Here is an 18,482-nt window from a genome sequence, read left to right as displayed (position 1 = left end):
ATTTTCTTTTCTGTCGCGTATGCAAGCCGCTGAACGATGGTTGATGGAATAGGGAGTCCAAATAACCCCGTACGCTCATTACGCATAAAAGTAGTAAGCGTCTTGAAAATATCTGTATTTTCACCCAAACAAAAATCATTCCATAAAATAGAAGCCTCAAGTTTTCCAAAATACTTACAAGTTATTTTTTCACTTCTATTTGTTACTTTAATCACTATTTTATCGTTATAATGATTTTTGTTTTATGGATAACAAGAAAATGAAAGATGTTGTATATTCTTTCTAAGAAATCTGCAGAATGAGATTCATCTGTCAAGATTAATGTTCCAGAATGGCGCTTCTGCGAATATGTAAGACAGTCTGAAAGTTTTCGATTTTCTCGATTTTCTGATACATCGAGGGGGCCAAAATTACTCCCACGGTCTTAAAAGCCCCAGTGTTCCCCTACCCGTTCAGTCAACAATACTGTTTTAGTTTTAAAACTAAAAGAACATCATATTTGTCAATAGTGCAGCCCTAACAATTGTTTTTGAAATTCCCCTAAATCCTTTTCAGAGGAAATAATATCGAAGCAACTAGCAAAACTTGTCAGGTTTCACAATTTCGTGTTTTTCAGTGATAGTATTTGAAAACGCTCGAACCGGGCAATGTTGGAGCAGAACTCGAGATCTGATATAAAAGTAGAAAAGCCCGACCACTTCGAGTGGATGAGTATTCGATGCAACGAAAAACAACCAAACTGGAAAAAAAGAAACGAAGCTACATTTGTTCAATGCGAATCGCATGTCAATAAAGAGCCATAAAATAGTTGTTAAAATATGCATTCGAGACGCGGTGCAATAAAAATGCCGCCTGAATCTCGCCGGAATGCATCCAACCCAACCATCGATCGATACCGTCGCACTGTGTAAATCTCTAAAGTCAATATTTGACACTTCAATTGATGGGAACGATTCAATGCTGCGCTGCTACAGTCACGGCAAAAATCTCGAACCATTGTTTGTTTTCGAATAAACTCGCTTCGTTGGAGCATCGTTGCACCTGAACAAAGAACAACTTTAGTTCAATATTTAGTTTCAGGAATGACGAATGGCAGTTAGTCAATTACAGCATCAAATTCGAATCAAATAATTCTTAATCCGACTACAAATTATATTCAACGAAATTCAATCGTCGTTGTTGGAAAATAGTGGTCTAGTCTAACTCTGTAAACCACAAACCTCTTCTGTTTTGATTAGTTCATCTTTGCACCCTGTCAAAATCACAACAACAATTGAAGTGACCGGCACTGTCCGAAATGGTTCTTATCTCTGTCCGATTGTACCAAGTCTCTATTGACCGGCTGCTGGCTGGGGTAAATGTTTACAACTGATAACCGCACGGTGAATTGATGTAGTAATCGCAACCGCCGACAACATCGACGACGGCAACCAGAAGCTGCAGTACCCTGCATCGAAGTCTATTGTCCATTTGAAGGTGAAGCGCTGCACCACCAACACAAGTGGTGTACTGCTTATGGATCCGGCGTATAGTTATTTTTATATTCTACAGTAAAATCGTGCTAATTTGAACAGCATCATGGCAAAACAAGCGGTTTTAAAAATCTAGTAAATCCGAAGGTTTGAATTTTTGTTCCGATACTGATAATTGTGAAATTATGAGATTGATGTCACTTGTCCTAAGAAGTGACATTTCAAAACTAGATCCAATTAACAAGGTTCCACTGTACCGTGAGTTGATGAGTAAAGCTTACGTGATGTTAGGGTTTTTTGTGATCTAATGGTTTCAAGCAGTGGAGTATATACAAAATACGAAAAAGAGAGTCTATAACCAGCAAGCAATTCCGTAACTCAATTCGCGGAAATTGATATAAGAATAAAGTAGTTCTTAAAATATGGCATTATAGCGAAAATCGCATATTAAAGACAGCCAAATTACCCGTTTATCGATAAATGTATCGAGCCAGCACACGCTCGATTGGTGAGGTATGTCTCTCCCCACTGTGCCTGGTATCAATTCCACAAACAATGAACACATATGGAGAAGCTAATCCACTCGAATCGCTTCCCCTTCCCATATGACCACCGAACGAACGAACCTACTCTCAAGTTGGCTAATGATGATAATATACGTTCCGTACGGAGAGCTTCACTGCTTCAAGCCGACCTCCAATCGTACGTGGCATCATTGGTAAACCGCGTCGAGGAGCAGGTACTTGTCTTAACAACGATTCCCCTATCATCAGATGGAAAATGATCGACGAAGCAGTGGCAACCGGCCCGCTTGCACTCGCATGCCAGCCCGTTCACTGTCGTATCACCGATTAAATATTAGATAATGGTAGTCATTATTCGGCGAGGAGGGATTATTGTCGTTCCCCCTTGCAACAGACGCTCCGTCGGCTCCACCGAAAATCATCATCGCCATAACGCAATGATCCAGCCTCTAATGAGAAACGCAGTGCAACGCAACGCGGAGCCTTCTCGGGATGAAAACTCCGACCTCGTGTCGTTCGAATGAACGTGTGTGCGAGCCGCTGAAAATTCGAAAAACTCGAACGTTCATCAGTTGTTGTGTTGGGAGGAAAATGTGTTTTCACTTATGCCGATCGTCGAGTGGCAGACTCTGCAGCTGATTATTGTTTGAGCGATTAGTGCTGCACAGACATACATAATGTGAAAACGATATGGTTTTTCTGTGACCCGAGAAATGTAAACAAACAAGTGGCATTCTATAAAAATAAGATGACTTCAGCGAGCGTACTTACCATATTCCAGGTTCTAAACTTAAATTTACGACTTCGTTTGCTTCGAATTTATGACCTGCAATGGAATAGAGAACAAGTACTAGGTTAGGCTTAGTTGTCGTAAAAATGTGCTGGGTGTATTAAGTTTTTACAATAATCCTAGTACCGTCTGTTGGGCCTGATAAAGGAACGCTTAGCTGTTTAATGCAGTACCGTCTTTACACATGGACGCACTGGGCCGGAGCCAGGGACCCGGGATTTTGGGAGCCCCGAAAATAGGATAGATATAAAACCATTCCAAAGTGCTCCAGAATACAAGTTTAGCAGGAATTTTGAGATTTTACTGAAACTAAACAACTTAGCCCTATTAAGTCTTTGGAGAAGTTTTCGTAGTTTGTGAGCACTTTCTTTTTATTAAAAAAAACTGTTAAGGTGATTCTAATTTTACCAAGACCAAAAAATAACTTTTTAATCATTCTAACCAGAGCCACACGACCTTCAGCGAAGTCGTAGAATGACAAATTTTGGAAAAGATTGCTGAAGACATGTAAGCTCTATCTGTTATACTTTTCATTTTACAACAAATTTCAAATAGATGGTTAAGGTATTTCTTAGAAAAACTGTTTTATTCAAATAACTTTTACGGTATTGATTTAAAACTGAAGTAATCTTTAGCTTTAAGATTGTTTTAAGGCGAATAATTTGTTTCATGGCACCACACATCCAACCATTTTCCCTGAAAACTTATGAGCACTTTTTCGCCAAAAATGGGGTTCTTTGGAATACCAATATCACTCATTTGGCGCAAACAAAAGATAATTCTTTTTCAACTATAACTAAGGCCATGATAAGAGTTATAATAGAGCAAAAAATGACGAATACGATATAGAAAATAAACTTTTAAAAAACTTCGTCGAAGACACTGGAACTCTATGTCGCGCACTTTTCATTTTACGAGAAATATACTAAAAAATAGGGTGTTTCTTAAAAATTGTTTTTCTTTATATTACTCTTGCAGTTTTGATTTTTCATTGAGTTCACTTAAGACATACTTTCAGATATTTTGAGGAGAACAATTCTCGACAAACATATGATTACGGCTTGAAAGCCAACTGTCAAAATTCTCCTCGAAAGGATATTCCGGACGAACCGTTATTCGCCATCACAGCTATTAGTAGTAAGCAAAAGAGTAAAGTTTTCTTTTTAATTAATTGCTATGAACTGTGACGGTTTGTCCTGAATTTCCTTTTAAAGTGAATTTTGACAGTTGGCTTTTAAGCCGTAATCATATGTTTGTCGAGAATTTGTCTCAATATACCGAACCTCTAGCTTCGCTCGTTAGAAAGTTATATGTACTATCTACTAAAAATAATTCATTTTTTGAGTAAATATTGCAAGATATAAAAAAATATCGCATTTGTCATTTTTTGGTGATCTATACTACAAAACATGCTATTTCGTTTGACCGCAATGGTATTTAATATTAAGTGCGCTAATCGAAGACAATGCTATTTGAAAGTTATATATTTTTATAAAAAAATTCTCATAACTTTGAAACGAAAAAAGTGTAGTAGTTGCTGTTTTAAAGCAAATTATGCTCCTTAGAATAATCTTCAAGTTATCCAAAGGGTACTTTAGTGTAAAATAAAAACTACAAAAGTAATAGAAATGAAATCGTTTTTGTAAGGAACACCCTAAAGCTTTCATTTAGATTTAGATTTTTCGTGCAATGGAAAGTATAAAAGCTAGAGCTTTGTCTATTTTTGTCTAAAATGTGTTGTTCTACAACTTCATCGAAGACAGTCAAGCTCTATCTCGAACAGTTAAAAAGTTCAATTTTATAGATTGCTAAAACCACCCTAGCTTCAGTTTAAACCAAAAGAAGGACCTTGCAATGCACAACTTTTCCAAACATGTTGTAAGGCTCATTTAAATTTAGCAAACAATTAAAATCCCTGCTAAATTCACATTCTGGACCACTGACGTTGAAACAGCATGCACTCCGCGAGCGTGTTGTACGGTTATACGAAACGCATGCTCATTGCGGAAAAAAGTTTACCGTAGGCCACTTTCGAGACGAAAAAGTGCCCAGTATGTTGATTGTTTTGGGAACATTGCGCATAACAGAGTCACTGCCACAATTTTTTTCATCAAATGAGGTCATCTGGTGTGTGTAATGTCGCCTCGTGACCGAATCTATACCCTTGTTTTCTCTCCACATATCTTGATGATTTTGTTCATATAAACTTAGTTGTTGACTTAGTAGGTCCAAATTTGGAAGAGCCTTAAGTGGCGTTGATAACCATATTAAACATCTGTCTGCAACTGTTCAATGATGCCCTGGATAACGTAAGTGCTCCTTAAGGAGAACTAAACGTGAGTGGCTCCAGCTCGCTGATATAGGAGGGGGCACACCTCCCTTTCGGCAAAATATAGATGTAAAATATATTTACGGAATTTTGAAAACGTTTTTCCTAACAGACCTTCGAAATTAACCATTTTACTAGTTTTAGTTTTAACTAACCGTATTAACCAGGCCCAAGATGCCTGTTGTCTATGGTTCTTAAATGATGTTTTCTAGCGATTGTCGTACCTGTGATTTTTTTTTATTTGAACTCACTTTTTAGGTATGTTTCAAATATAATCTAGAGCGTAATTATCTGCAGATATGGATTGACAAATTCGAAGCTTTTTTGGTTGGATTACAATTGCTGGTGACTAGAGGGGTCCAGTTCCACTATCTTTATTAATTTTGAAGGGTAAACTGGTGTTATACGATCCGTGCGGCATTCGTGAGACCAGACCAGAACGCTGGGTGAATATTTTTCGTTGTTGTGAAACGACAACGGGTCAACGCAACTTATTTTGAAGTTTACGAAGATCTGAGAAAGCATGTTGTAACCTTGCAATACTGGAACGTCAGTGACTAGAGATTTGATTACTATCCTCTCTTCCGAAACGTTCTGCATTCATTAAAGTAAGTGCTATATACTCAATCTAACTATAAATCACTAAGTGTTCCTCAAGGAAGCCACCAAGGACCACTGATTTACTCATCAACGATATTGGTTCAGTGAGTGTTGTACTAAACAAACACCTTCATAATTCCGAAAGATTTACAAAACCAAGTAATCAATTTAAAAGCTATATATGACCGCTCAGATGTTTATCTGATAAACCGCGATATGCTAAAAAAAAGGGGCGCGCTCTCCCCGTTCCTCCCATTGACAACACTAGTGGAACTAAATAATATGCAACTTTGAATACAAAATCGCTAAGATGTCTCGATGATCTCAATTTAAGATTGTGGATGATATATATGTTCACATAATGCTCGTTTTATTAAAGCTTTGAAGCAGTCGGTAAAACCAGTTCATAATTTCCCGGCAACCGTACAGATTTACCTAAACTGACAAAATATATTCGTAAATCTGCTACAAATAGGTATTTGTATAGAAAACTTTCGCAAAATTTACGAATTTTTCGTACATATGTTAAATCCTTCGTAGTTATATGGAAACATTTTTTTGTGGCGAGTTTTTTCAAAAAACCACGAAACGACTTAGGTGCGTTTATTGCGAATCTGTTTTGTTTATTAAACGAATTGTTTGATGAAATATACTTAAGTATTTCTAATATTTATTGTATCTTTCGTAACATGAACGATTTATCCCGAGAGATCTCCAAAACAATTATGAACAAAAAATCATATCGCCTTACGAATTTATTCATAAATCTGTCACGAAAAGGCTCATCTGCGGATCTGATAATTTTCTTGGACGTAAATAGTTGGTTTCATTCATTTCACGAACTAAAAACATGGTAACTTGAAGACCAAAAATTTTCGTGATTTTAAGTATTTAGTGTACGTTACGTTACACGAAATTTATCGTCGAAGACAAAACAATTTTCCAAGATTGAAACGAAATGTTTCGTTATGTTATTAAATGTTTGTATATAGCACGAATTTAGACGCACGATTTCATTCTCGTTCATGAAACAAAATGTTCGTATATTTTTTCATCCGATCTTTTATAATCGATGTGTTACGAAAATTTTTGTTTTTCAAGTCGCCGCTTTACCGTTTCGTAAAATGAACGAATCCAACTATTTACAATGCACATAAATGCTTCCTTGCAGAATACGCCGAATGAATTCATGCATTGTATAATCATTTTCGTTTTATTTAGGAATTAATTTAATCAGTGTACCTTCGGGGGCTCGCCCCAAAAAACATTTTTTTTAGGCTAATTGAGCTGGACTTCAGCTGCAATAATTGTATTTTGTTATTAGATTTGTCTTAGGAGTAATCGTTTTAGTAACATTTTAATACATTCCAAAAGAATTTTTTTGACATGAAAATTCCAGATCTTGTGCCTTCTTTTACATGCGATACATTACATCAGGAACAAGAGTAAAGTATCTATTTAATTTTATTTGAGAGTGATCCAACTGGAACTGTAGAGTTGGGTTCTCGCGAGCATTTTCTGTCGGAATCGATGGCTAGATGACTAGAATTGTTGATGAAACGGGAATTGTCACCGATTAAAACATTACTTAACGCCAATTGCAGCTGGCCGTGATTCTGATTGTGATATAGATCGTACGGAATCGACCTACAGGGAAGTAGAGATTAGGTACATGATCGTGTGATAACGAGCGCTCATATGCTCGTGCTCGAGACCGCCGTTATGCATTTTTAAGACCCAAAAAGTTCACTTAATCACCGATGTTTTTTGATGTACGCGCGATTTTGGGCATAGATCTGCGCGAATGATCGCGAAGTTTCGAACGATTGTATGTCAACGTGCTAGATTGCGTGGGCGTGTGCTAGTATGTTAATAACTTCGCCTGGATTGTATAACCATGCGCGCACTTATATATTCGGGAGTCTGATGTTTAATTTTGAGTGTACGGCTCAGATGCTAAAAGAGTTCACTAGCTCAGTATCGCTAGAGTTCCCGGCAACGTTTACGTTGGCGAAATCGCAGGCAAACATTTGCGGATGATCGGATTTGTATGTTCTCGTTTGTGACCATGGTTGTATTGTAGTGGGGGGGCTTGAGCGTTTGTATATTAATATGTATATATATATATATATATATATATATATATATATATATATATATATATATATATATATATATATATATATATATATATATATATATATATATATATATATATATATATATATATATATATATATATATATATATATATATATATATATATATATATATATATATATATATATATATATATATATATATATATATATATATATATATATATATATATATATATATATATATATATATATATATATATATATATATATATATATATATATATATATATATATATATATATATATATATATATATATATATATATATATATATATATATATATATATATATATATATATATATATACAGGGTGTTTGGTTCATGGTTAAGAATCTCTCGGGGGGTGATAGACTGCCATATTTGGAGAAAAAAATTGTTCTACACATACCATCAAATCTCAACCGTTACAGAGTTATTGAACTTTTTGTGTAAAAAACTTATTTGTCTTAAAATACCTCTAACTTTAAAAGTATACTTTGTATTTTAAATGTTTCAGTTCCATTCGAAAGGTGAGAAAATTTTCTATTGAATGGTGTTCTCATATCTTTTAAATAATTAGTTTTAATTACCTTTTAACTGTAAAGTAGTTAAAAGTTAGTGTTTTTGAGGAGGTTTTTGCTAATTTTCTCGAAATAATGAAGTATGATTATAGCAATATCCAGTATCCAAAAGTTGAGTTTTAGGACGATTCATAATTTGTTCTTGGACGTCATATTTCTATCTCTTCTCATTTCTTAGTAATTTCATTACTATACTTTTCCCGTAACCGACTTGCAAGTGCTTAAAAGACTCTAATCTAAAAAATATGCTTCATATCATTATTTACAAGATTTCGTTGGAAAGCTGAGAAAATTTCCTATCAATGTATGTACAAATGTCTTTTAGTTAAGTGTACTAAATGATTTTTTACTAACGAAATAACTCAAAACTGTGTTTTTTTGGAGAGTTTTTTAATTATTCTAATTATTAATCAACAAAATTTATCGTTACTATTGTTCATTTGATGCCCCTTAATGTTCTCTATAACTTTTAATTTGACACTTTATCTACATCTCTTTTCATTTTGCTGCTATTTAATAGTTAACACAGCATGAGCTCGCCACAAATGTAGTGGGTTCGAAATCGTTATTTTTGCATATGAAACGATGTGATAAAAACGATTTTGTGTCGAAACCAAAAGAGATAATTGAATGGAGTCAAAGAAAGGACTGTAGAGCTTGCTGAGATGCATTATTTCCATGATAATAATGGTGATGTTTATAATTTACTATTTTAAGAAAATTAACGAAAATGCTAATAATAGCACTAACTTTAAACTAATTTACTTTTAAAAGAATACTAAATTCGCTTAACTGAAAGGTATTAATATATTTTTCACTGTAAAATTTTCCTGGCTTTCGAATAAAAAGAAAAAAAGTACAATAAGTGCCGTAATTTTTCATTTAGAGCTGGTAGTAGTGAAAATAACATAAAACTATCCAAGTTGAATAACCCAGAATCATGAAAATAAGAAAAGGTAAGTGTATCATGTCAAAGAACAAATTAAGCAGCTCATCAAGACTAACAATCTGAATTATTAAAATGATGAGGTTAACTATTATGATTTTCAAGAAATGAACGAAAAATCGTCTGAAATTGTTTAATTTTCAATAAATTACTTTGAAAAGGCTATTTAATCTCATTAGCTGAAACATGTGAGGGCATCACTCAATGCGAAATTTTCTCACCTTTCGAATGGAACTAAAACATTTAAAATACAAAGTATACTTTTAAAGTTAGAGGTATTTTAAGACAAATAAGTTTTTTACACTAAAAGTTCAATAACTCTGTAACGGTTGAGATTTGATGGTATGGGTAGAACAATTTTTTTCTCCAAATATGGCAGTCTATCACCCCCCGAGAGATTCTTAACCATGAACCAAACACCCTGTATATATATATATATATATATATATATATATATATATATATATATATATATATATATATATATATATATATATATATATATATATTATATATATATATATATATATATTATATATATATATATATATATATATATATATATATATATATATATATATATATATATATATATATATATATATATATATATATATATATATATATATATATATATATATATATATATATATATATATATATATATATATATATATATATATATATATATATATATATATATATATATATATATATATATATATATATATATATATATATATATATATATATATATATATATATATATACAGGGTGTTTGGTTCATGGTTAAGAATCTCTCGGGGGGTGATAGACTGCCATATTTGGAGAAAAAAATTGTTCTACACATACCATCAAATCTCAACCGTTACAGAGTTATTGAACTTTTTGTGGAAAAAACTTATTTGTCTTAAAATACCTCTAACTTTAAAAGTATACTTTGCATTTTAAATGTTTCAGTTCCATTTGAAAGGTGAGAAAATTTCCTATTGAATAGTGTTCTCATATCTTTTAAGTAATTAGTTTTAATTACCTTTTAACTGTAAAGTAGTTAAAAGTTAGTGTTTTTGAGGAGGTTTTTGCTAATTTTCTCGAAATAATGAAGTATGATTATAGCAATATCCAGTATCCAAAAGTTGAGTTTTGGGACGATTCATAATTTGTTCTTGGACGTCATATTTCTATCTCTTCTCATTTCTTAGTAATTTCATTACTATACTTTTCCCGTAACCGACTTGCAAGTGCTTAAAAGACTCTAATCTAAAAAATATGCTTTATTACAAGATTTCATTGGAAAGCTGAGAAAATGTCCTATCAATGTTTGTACAAATGTCTTTTAGTTAAGTGTACTAAATGATTTTTTACTAACGAAATAACTCAAAATTTATGTTTTTTGGAGAGTTTTTTAAATATTCTAATTATTAATCAACAAAATTTATCGTTACTATTGTTCATTTGATGCCCCTTAATATTCTCCATAACTTTTAATTTGTCACTTTGTCTACATCTCTTTTCATTTTGCTGCTATTTAATAGTTAACACAGCATGAGCTCGCCACAAATGTAGTGGGTTCGAAATCGTTATTTTTGCATATGAAACGATGTGATAAAAACGATTTTGCGTCGAAACCAAAAGAGATAATTGAATGGAGTCAAAGAAAGAACTGTAGAGCTTGCTGAGATGCATTATTTCCATGATAATAATGGTGATGTTTATAATTTACTATTTTAAGAAAATTAACGAAAATGCTAATAATAGCACTAACTTTAAACTAATTTACTTTTAAAAGAATACTAAATTCACTTAACTGAAAGGTATTAATACATTTTTCACTGTAAAATTTTCCTGGCTTTCGAATAAAAAGAAAAAAAGTACAATAAGTGCCGTAATTTTTCAATTAGAGCTGATACTAGTGAAAATAACATAAAAATATCCAAGTTGAATAACCCAAAATCATGAAAATAAGAAAAGGTACGTGTATCATGTCAAAGAACAAATTAAGCAGCTCATCAAGACTAACAATCTGAATTATTAAAATGATGAGGTTAACTATTATGATTTTCAAGAAATGAACGAAAAATCGTCTGAAATTGTTTAATTTTCAATAAATTACTTTGAAAAGGCTATTTAAACTCATTAGCTGAAACATGTGAGGGCATCACTCAATGCGAAATTTTCTCACCTTTCGAATGGAACTAAAACATTTAAAATACAAAGTATACTTTTAAAGTTAGAGGTATTTTAAGACAAATAAGTTTTTTCCACAAAAAGTTCAATAACTCTGTAACGGTTGAGATTTGATGGTATGTGTAGAACAATTTTTTTCTCCAAATATGGCAGTCTATCACCCCCCGAGAGATTCTTAACCATGAACCAAACACCCTGTATATATATATATATATATATATATATATATATATATATATATATATATATATATATATATATATATATATATATATATATATATATATATATATATATATATATATATATATATATATATATATATATATATATATATATATATATATATATATATATATATATATATATATATATATATATATATATATATATATATATATATATATATATATATATATATATATATATATATATATATATATATATATATATATATATATATATATATATATATATATATATATATAAATTAGATTGAATGATATATGATATATAGAGTATACTGTTCAGATCTAGAAGGAACATATCACTGGAGTATCCGACCATGGGGACTTGCAACATCTTGTGTATATGAGTTTGTTGTTTTTGAGACAAGAACTGGAGGTATGGACCTAGGCTGCTAGGTCCGCAAGTAGAGACTTCCGAACGTAACCAAATAATAATCGTGTGAGAACGGGCATTAGTATAAAGGGTGTACCACATCAAATTTCATCACGAGAAAAATTCTTTCGTAGCGTTACAACAAATCAAATGAACGCCTCCAGCAAAACTTATTACAGATTCGAAAAGAAGACAAAATTTCTCGAAAGATTCAATCAACATTAACTGAATATACTGGAGGAGGACTGTTTGATGACCGATAATGTAACGTGACGTTACAACGCGTGACAAATTAGAACTTTCAACGTATTTCAATAAACGTCAAATCATCAAATTCTAGTATATTCAGTTTATGTTGAATGAATCCTTCGTGAAATTTTGTTTACTTTCCGAATCTGTAATAAGTTGTGATGTTATAACATATTTGTCAAATGAAGATTCATCAAATCGTTGTAAACGTCACGAATGAATGTGTCCATTGGGTATTTTCGCTTCAAAATTTGGGTAGAAGTAGTGTAGAGTGTATTATTTACACTGTATTTTTAACGATGTTAGCTTTTCGAAAATTGAAAAAAAGCGTCACCTAAAAAACAAAGTTGCGAATTGAATTTGCACAAGCACCTGGAAAATCCTCAACTCTCTCATTGGGACATCGGAAGACGAAGCCTCATTATCTCATAACGAAAGATGAGACTAAGGTCAAGGCGGACTTCCGACATCCTCAGGGGCTACTGTTCTTCACCGCCCAACACAAGTTTGATGTTCCAGAGGAAGCAAGGAAGAAAATTTCAAAGTTTGTCAATAAATACATAATTTGGCAAGCGGTCTGCTCACGTGACAAACGGAGTGAGCCGTTTGAGACTACCGGGACTGTAAACGAGGAGATCTACCTCAAGGAGTTTCTACAGAAACGCCTGCTTCCTCTGTTGAAGCAATACAAGGGCCCTACGAACTTTTGGCCGGATCTAACTTAGCGCGACTATTCAAATGTTGTCTTGGACTGGTAGGAAGTCAACGGGGTCACGTTCGTACCCAAGAACATTAACCCGCCACCACCTTCCCCCTCACCAAACGCACAAGTACTAAGGTCCAAATAGTATTTTTTAGCAAACTCTTAGACCTGCGGGATACTGATTAGACGAAGTCGAAACTTAAGTTCCATAACTAATTTAGTTATAGGTCAAGGCATCAAAACGATGCCCTTCACGCGCAAAGATGGTTTCAAACAATATTCTCCTTAATAGAGAAAAAATAACTTTAACCTAATTTTTCTCCTCTAAGGAGAAATATAGCTTAGTGCTTATTGCATTGACTTGTTAAGCCGAACCAAGTTTCGATTTCATTAAATATCATCTGCTTAATCAGAACTTCTTTTCTTGCGGTTTTATGGAGCTAGCATCAATCCAGTGCTACCTCAGTCCTGTCACTAAGTTAGTGTCAGATTCTGATGAGGCAAACTCGAATCACAAATTCCATAACTAATTCAAATTTTACAATAATTACTTGCATTCTCGTCATAATTCTTCCGGTTTCACTCTCAAAAGGACAAGCTAAACTCGTTACATCAAAAATGATTGCTTCAAAGACTCAGTGAAACTAAAAGTTTACTTTTAATCGTTTTATCAGTGAGAGAACGGAAAGACTGAAAGCGCTCGATCATTACTCCGAGTTCTCCCGGAATTACTGTTGGCTGCTCCGGGTCCTTAGGGACTAGCAAGGGAGGTGAGTAAGTCTCTTTTGTAGTCTATGAAATTCGCAAGTTTTTCAGGTTTGATTTTTGTCTAGTGACCTCGATTCACTTTTGTTAATTCTTTCCTCTATTTGAAATTGGAAATATATGTTCCAATTGAGAATTTATCAATGAATATATCATGTTAAAAACACTTGAATTTTTCAGTACTAAACATTTTTATATTCAAGAAAATATTTTAGATTTTTTGTATTCTTAAATTCAAGTCTTGCTTGCAAAAGGCTGTCTCCCCAGAACTAAAAACAAAGTTAGTTTATTTATTGAAAGCAGTCGTTACAGAATAAATACTATGTGAATTTTGAATACATTGAACAGGAACTTACCTAATGATATCATGTGCTGGATAATTGTGACCATGTCACGGGCTTCTTTCGTGTAGATTTCACTCTCTGGGTACGATGGAAGTTCAAGATCTGAAAGGGAACCAAGAAAAATTGAATTAGGATAACAAATAACAAATAATACAATAATATTCTAGTACAAAACAAATTATGAAATATAGTTTTTTTTTGTATTTTTTATAACGTTAATCAACATATCACTATAGAATACACCATGAAAGTACCGTGGATCAGTATACTTGTTACAGCCAATGTCAATTTGGTCGTCAAGCAAGAAAATCGGTCGATATTTCGTCGAACGGTGTTCTATCTCTATTGCAACTTGCTGGAGTTCAAATTTCAAATTCATTTCTTTAACAAATATTTGACACAATGTACTGCCGACTGTTTAGTATTTTTCTCGCAAAAATGCTGAAAATCGAGTAGATACTAGCGCTTATAATAAACAAAATGTGTTCATTCAAGTAAATCGCCAAGAGCTTCAAACAAAGCCTGGTGACTCAATACCAAACCCAAAACTAACCAATTCGTCACTCACCATGACCAGGTTCAGGACGGAACCAAGAGTCTACAAAAGCTATAGAAAAAAGCGCATAAAACTTGTTCAGATGAAACACGAAAGCAAATATTTACGCACGCACGGATTAAAGCTGCTCATTGTAAACCTCCATCAGTCACCTCGTCTCACCATCAACACCGCCACTACCACACAACACCATCCATCAACAATCGGATTTGACTGCTGCTAGCTCTGCATTTTCTCCACCGAACCGCCGTTTTATTGTCGGTGTTTTTCTCGCTTAACTTTATTGCCACTGGCTGGGAGCCGCGCCGAGCAATAAAAAACAAATCTCAAACGAAGTTTAATTCGATTTCGTCGCAAACTTAATCAATCTCAATCAAACTGCAATGTGATGACACGATTGAGATTACCGACCAAGACCAAACTAACCACAAACACTAATTGACACAGAGTTGTCAGCGATCCGCAGCCTGCGTCTGCAGAATGGATTGGAATGGGAATGAGCCGATGCCGCCGAACAAGTGTTTCTAATAATTGCCAGCCAGCCAGCCAGCCACAGGGCACCGATCCGATTCCGAGGGTGTGGGTGTTGTGAGAAATTAACCCATTATATGGCGTTCAAGTGGGTTGTGGGATTCCTAGGGTGTTGGTTGCTATGGCAGTAAATGTTTCTTCCAATACTTTCGAGCAGTGGAACCGAAAGGAAAAATTGAAGTTGGTTAAAAGTTTTGTAGTTTTTTTTATTATTTTGGAGATAATACCTTATATTCAGAGAATATAAAAATCCTAAAACCAGTTTGTCCGATTAGTCATATTTTCAGTAACTCTACTATATTTATTCTCAGTTATATTCGTCTATGAAAACGCGTAGATAAGAATCGAAGACTGCATATTAAGAAGACTGGCAACTCTATCCAGAATCTGAAGACAGTAACAGCAACGCAACTTGCGGGTAAAGGTGATACTTACCAAAGTAATGCATATTAGACCGGCAAAAATTCTTCTACACCGATTTTGGAAATAATCCCCCCTCTGAATATCTTGATCAAGCATAAGTCTCCGATAAAAAATCAAATTTGTATTCTGTATTCCCAGTTTTAAGATATTTGTAATTTTACCTCTTTGTTAAAACTATTGTCCCCCATCTTGTAAATAGAATTGTATCCCTAGTTTTAAAACACCGGTGAAATTTTTCATAAATATTTGTTCCCCCTTTTGTGTACTAAACTATATTGTTAGTTTTAAGATAACTGTAAATATTTCCTGTAACTATTACTATTGAATTCCTTGTTTTAAAATTTTCCATAAAAAATTTTTTTTTGCCCCCTCTCTTGTATATAGAATCTTATTTCTAGTCTTAAGATAGCTGCAAAATTTTTCTCTTTCATAAAAAAAAAATTTCAACATTGTAACCTCCTAGTTTTAAAATATCCAAAATGTAAAAACAAAAGAATTTGGCACCGCCGAGCTAACGCATTTGTGCCTATTAAATAAACGAAATGAATAAAAAAAAAAGACCGGCAACAATTTTGACTATTTTCGGAACAATGTTAAATCAAACGATAATTCGTTTCACATACCACTTGTCAAATATGAACTTTATTCGAAAACTCTAATTCACTCACAAAGGTTTTCAAGTTTGTATGTGGAAATAGATGAAAAATAGGCAATTGAAGCAATACATTCAGTAAAAAATGCCAGTATTATCTTATGAATTCCAAAATCTGCAGACATATACCTTGAGGTGTAAGGATCAACATTGCCGAAGACTGCAAATTGATCCGATTTTGCAGTAAAAAGAAATTCTCATATAAAGTTATGTGCTGCCTCTCTTTGTCGCACATGCTTAGAATAGGAAACTTCCAAAAAATTGGTTGGTCTTCAAAGTTAAATAACTTTTTAGGGGAACCTCCACTCAATATGCGATCTTCAACAAAGTTATTCGTTATAAAATAAACTACGCGACCATATGTTTTGAGGTACGCAGAATCACTGTGAAGTTTTTTATTGGAATTTAAGTTTTTATTTCCGAGTTTCCATATCACTATAGAAACTTGAAAGCTCTTGTGGGTGAACTAGTGCTATCGGAAAAATCTCATATTTTGCTTATGATTATCATTACCAATTACCATTCCAATTAGCAGTGTTCCGAAAAAAAGTCAAAATTGTTGCGGTCTAATGCATATACATATACACTTTTACATTAGGTTTCTTACCTTCCTCCAATAGAGTCGCTGTAACCTCTGTCGCTACTCGTTTGTATGGGAGTAAAGCCATGTCAAGTGATCCTCGAATTTTTCGCAAAATCACCGATTTTCATGAGATATATTTTATTGTATAGGGATTATGGTAAATAGCTTTAGGTATAAATATTTCGTTAAAACTCCTTTTTTCCTTTGAGATATTAACCCTTAAACTTTATTGCATGATATAATTGTAAATTTCATATCTCAAAAACTACTGAAGATAATTGAATAAATTTTTGTACACTTGTGGAATGATATTTATACTATCTCATAAAAATATTTTTTCTGTATTATTGTGTGAATAACGGTACTTTGCATCTACTTAAAAATTTCAATTGTATTTTTTCTTGTGTTCTTCACGCTAAAAACTTTCAAAAAGTATGTCAAATTACGCGTCAATCTTTCACCTTCAATAATCTGTATTGATAATTTTTCATTTTTGTTTCTATCGAGAGTTATGGATGATTTTGTAACGGTGCGCTCTTTAACGCACGGCTCACTTTGATGCAGCCTGCGAGAACTTACATATTGGCAACGCCGCGCGTCTCAACGTAAGAATGCGCATCGCGTAGGAAGTGTGCATTGCACGACTTAATGAAACCACTTCCCTAAATTGGTGAAAAAGGACAAGCTTTTCTATACGGATTATCAAAGGTTAATTTTTTCCGTATATTTTGAGATGCTTTTAGATTTTTTTTTGACCGAAGACTGATTCTTTTTTGACACAACAAAAACAATAGTTGTTTAATGAATACTTTTTTATTATAATTTAACCTTACTAGAAATTAAACTGTATCGCAAAGAACCGAAACATAACTTATATAATATGCTTAAGTTATTGCCATCTTCAAAGACACTTTTGCTATGGCATTTTCGTTTTCGACAGTGCACTACACCAGTGTAGTCGGGGCTATACTCATTCAAACTTGGGTGTAATCAGTCTATCTCATTTTTTGCACTAAACTGGTGTTGTGCCAGGTACAAACGAAAACGTTATTAGTCAATGTTATGAAACATTCATTATTAGTCTACAACATTATACAGGAAAATGGAACATTTTATGAAAACAGCATTTTACTTGCATGTTTATGTCCACTGAGTGATCTTACTTATAAACAACGAAGTGTCTTGCGAAAAAAGTTTATTTTAAATCCGTTTTTCAATTGCATTGGCATGTTTTCTTTATCGCTATTGCTTCTGTTCTAGTAAGATATTATTTACTTCATCAAATTTCAGTGAATCATCAACGATTTTTATTTCAAAATCATCGTTACTGTTTTAGCGCAATACAGTATCCGTTTGGTTGAACCATGCTTATAACAAAAAAAACAAACAAATGTTTTTTTCGAGCAAATATACCGTGCTAACATCTAGACAGAACCGATTAATAGTGGTAAAATATGTCAATTTGTAAAAAAGTCATATCCATG

General features: G+C 33.1%; 1 protein-coding gene across 6 annotated transcripts in view; it reads right to left on the bottom strand.

Moving 5' to 3' along the window:
- LOC131688486 (RNA-binding protein fusilli) overlaps nt 1-18,482 on the bottom strand; it is a 351,529-nt gene that overhangs the window by 99,507 nt on the left and 233,540 nt on the right. For all 6 annotated transcript variants that reach the window (XM_058972767.1, XM_058972772.1, XM_058972771.1 and 3 more), the window contains exons 5-6: nt 14,266-14,355; nt 2,768-2,822 (exon numbers count right to left, since the gene is read on the bottom strand). In XM_058972767.1, coding sequence (XP_058828750.1) covers nt 2,768-2,822; nt 14,266-14,355 — 145 coding nt within the window. The remainder of the gene's footprint in view (nt 1-2,767; nt 2,823-14,265; nt 14,356-18,482) is intronic.

The sequence above is a fragment of the Topomyia yanbarensis genome, chromosome 3 (assembly GCF_030247195.1).
Source record: "Topomyia yanbarensis strain Yona2022 chromosome 3, ASM3024719v1, whole genome shotgun sequence".
Taxonomy (NCBI): Eukaryota; Metazoa; Arthropoda; class Insecta; order Diptera; family Culicidae; genus Topomyia; species Topomyia yanbarensis.
Note: the sequence above shows the minus strand (reverse complement) of the source record. Positions and strands in the feature narration are given on the sequence as shown.